We start from the raw sequence: 2500 nt of genomic DNA, 5'->3' as shown, positions 1-2500 counted from the left end.
AGATTATTTTATTTCCATACAAATGTAGCGAGGAAAAGAGATTTTAATTGGTTGTTGGTGGATGCATCTTGAAGCCCAGTCTCAGAATCGTCACGATATCTATTGTTACGTTAAAAGTAGTACATCTTTGAATATTATAAAACCATTCCATAGGGACTATGTTTCGGCGGAAAGCCAAGCAGATGGATTAATCACAAGCCATCACCAGCTACTATTTATGCCATGGATCACGCTTTTACTTTGAAGCCCTTGCTAAAATCCTGCACCCAACCACAAGAAGAATTGTTTAAGTGAGTGAAAAACTATGATATAGCTCATGGGTAGACAGTGTTATGACACAGTTCTTTGTTTAACACGTAATTCATATCGTAATTCATAAGAAAAGTATTATATTGTAGCGGAGTTCAATAGAAAAAAAACATTATTGTGTTTTTAAAGTGTCACTTTACTCTATGTGAGCAGTGGTGCTCTTGCTAGATTCAAAGGTGCTATGAGTTAGATTTAAGAGCTGTCATTTTTGTGTCAGTTGTTAGAAATCCCTCAGCCATCTGTTAGCTTTTAGTGAGTGAAATGCTCTATGAGAATAACTGCTTTGCCTCGATACGGAACTACTTCGATCTTTGAACACTCATTGCTCATTTGATAACAGGACGTCTCGCTCAGAATCTTGCAATAACAATTATGCTTCACTAACTCTGTTGTCTCCTATTTCTTCAACCTCTCGCTCTCTCTCGCCCTCCATCTCTCTCTCTCTCGCCCTCTCTCTCTCTCTCTCTCTCTCTCTCTCTCTCTCTCTCTCTCTCTCTCTCTCTCTCTCTCTCTCTCTCTCTCTCTCTCTCTCTCTCTCGCCCTCTCTCGCCCTCCCTCTCTCTCTCCAGACCCACTCGGGACAGTGACGATGACGAGGAAGACGAGAGGAAGGGAAAAGGCTGTGCCCTCCAGGTATTCCCTGTTCGTCACACCGCCGTTGTGGTATGAAGAGGCCCTCTATCTTAACCAGCTGACTAACGCCCTGCTCTCCCCCGGCCCCCAGTACCAGTACGCTCTGGTCCGGGTGCTCACCCACTTTGTGGCCGAGCCCGCCGACCCGGGAGGGGACATGGTGTACATGCTGGGAAGCGGCTGGCAGGCGGACATCACAGACCTGGTACTGGACCAGCTGAAGGTGGGCGCACGCACACACACACACACAGTCACAGAAACACACACTACTTCTGTGTCGGATGGCTGCCCATCATTGGAACAACTTTGGTCTCTACATGACCTGGCTGGCCAAAAATGCTCAGTAATTGCACCAACACAGAGACTCACAGCGTACACAATGTGTTTTAATTCAGTCTACAAATAGGTGTCAGTTGGCTGCATTGTTTCATCGAATAATCAAAGTTATTTATATACAAATGTATATAATTTATATTACCTGCTTTCCAATGCGCTTTACACAGTGTAGTTGCGTGTGCCTGTGCGCTAATGTGTCTGTATGTGTGTGTGTGGGTGTGTGTTTTGCATGTGTGCGTATGGGTAAAAGGGAGCATCACACCTCAACCAATACTATAACAGTCAAAGGATTTTTCCGGTTGGCTAAGACCCCGGGTTAATTGTTGACTCGCTCTATGACTAGATGTAAATCCGCCATGGTTTCTGTTGGACACCCCACTTCTCGCGGTGTCACATGGTCTGAGACTGGGCAGTCGGCGGGCCATTGGCATCCGCTCCAAATGAGCATTCAGCAGCTCTCAGATCAGACTCCAAATGAAGTGCTCGTTTCCCGGTTGAATGAATACACGTAAACGAGCCCGTCCACCTGACACAAGCCTCTCTTCTCCCACTGAGCCGGATCATTGCCACCGGTGGGTCAAAGCCATAAAGAAATCCACAGTTCCCTCCTAAATGAATCACCGTGCTTGTAATCAGGACGTTTGACGTTCACGGATTCTTACTGTGGGCAACTGAGTCTCCCGTCTGGGAGCATGCGCAGCAGTGGCTTGTAAACACAGAATCAGAACGTGTGGATGTGTTTGTTTGTGGGCCCTGTTGGAGAAAACGACCTAGGTAGGGCAGTTCTTAGGAGCTAACTTGGGTTGGAAAAAACATACCTACAGCTATGAGAGCTGCTGAACACTGGTTTGGAATATAATGGACGTCATTGGGGGGCCAACTGCCCAGTTACGGACCGCAGGTCTCAAGCGAGAGGAGGTGAGGTGAGCAAACATCATGGCTGGCATACATCTAGACATAGACAAGGTCAACAATTAACCTGGGGTTTTAGAAAATCCTGTTTAAGAATCGGTGGAACGGGCAGTGGAGGGTCGGGGGGGTGGGGGAATGTGTGTGTGTGTGTGTGTGTGTGGGGGGGGGCTTTGTACAAGCTGACTGTTATTATGGTCTGTTCTGCAGGTGGAGCACCCTCGTATCGCCAAACTGATAGAAGGACGCATTCTGATGGGCAGGGACCTGGGAATCACCACCATACAGGTACCAGCCCCCTGCCCCCAGACCC

General features: G+C 47.5%; 1 protein-coding gene across 1 annotated transcript in view; it reads left to right on the top strand.

Annotated features, from left to right (window-relative positions):
- LOC130384903 (transmembrane protein 132C-like) overlaps positions 1-2500 on the top strand; it is a 108559-nt gene that overhangs the window by 93911 nt on the left and 12148 nt on the right. Inside the window, exons 5-7 of the mRNA XM_056593300.1 lie at positions 879-942; positions 1034-1165; positions 2398-2475. Of these exons, the coding sequence (XP_056449275.1) occupies positions 879-942; positions 1034-1165; positions 2398-2475 (274 nt within the window). The remainder of the gene's footprint in view (positions 1-878; positions 943-1033; positions 1166-2397; positions 2476-2500) is intronic.

This window comes from Gadus chalcogrammus, chromosome 6, assembly GCF_026213295.1.
Source record: "Gadus chalcogrammus isolate NIFS_2021 chromosome 6, NIFS_Gcha_1.0, whole genome shotgun sequence".
In the NCBI taxonomy this organism is placed as follows: Eukaryota; Metazoa; Chordata; class Actinopteri; order Gadiformes; family Gadidae; genus Gadus; species Gadus chalcogrammus.
The sequence above is the reverse complement of the archived record's forward strand: the minus strand, read 5'-3'. Positions and strand labels throughout refer to the sequence as shown.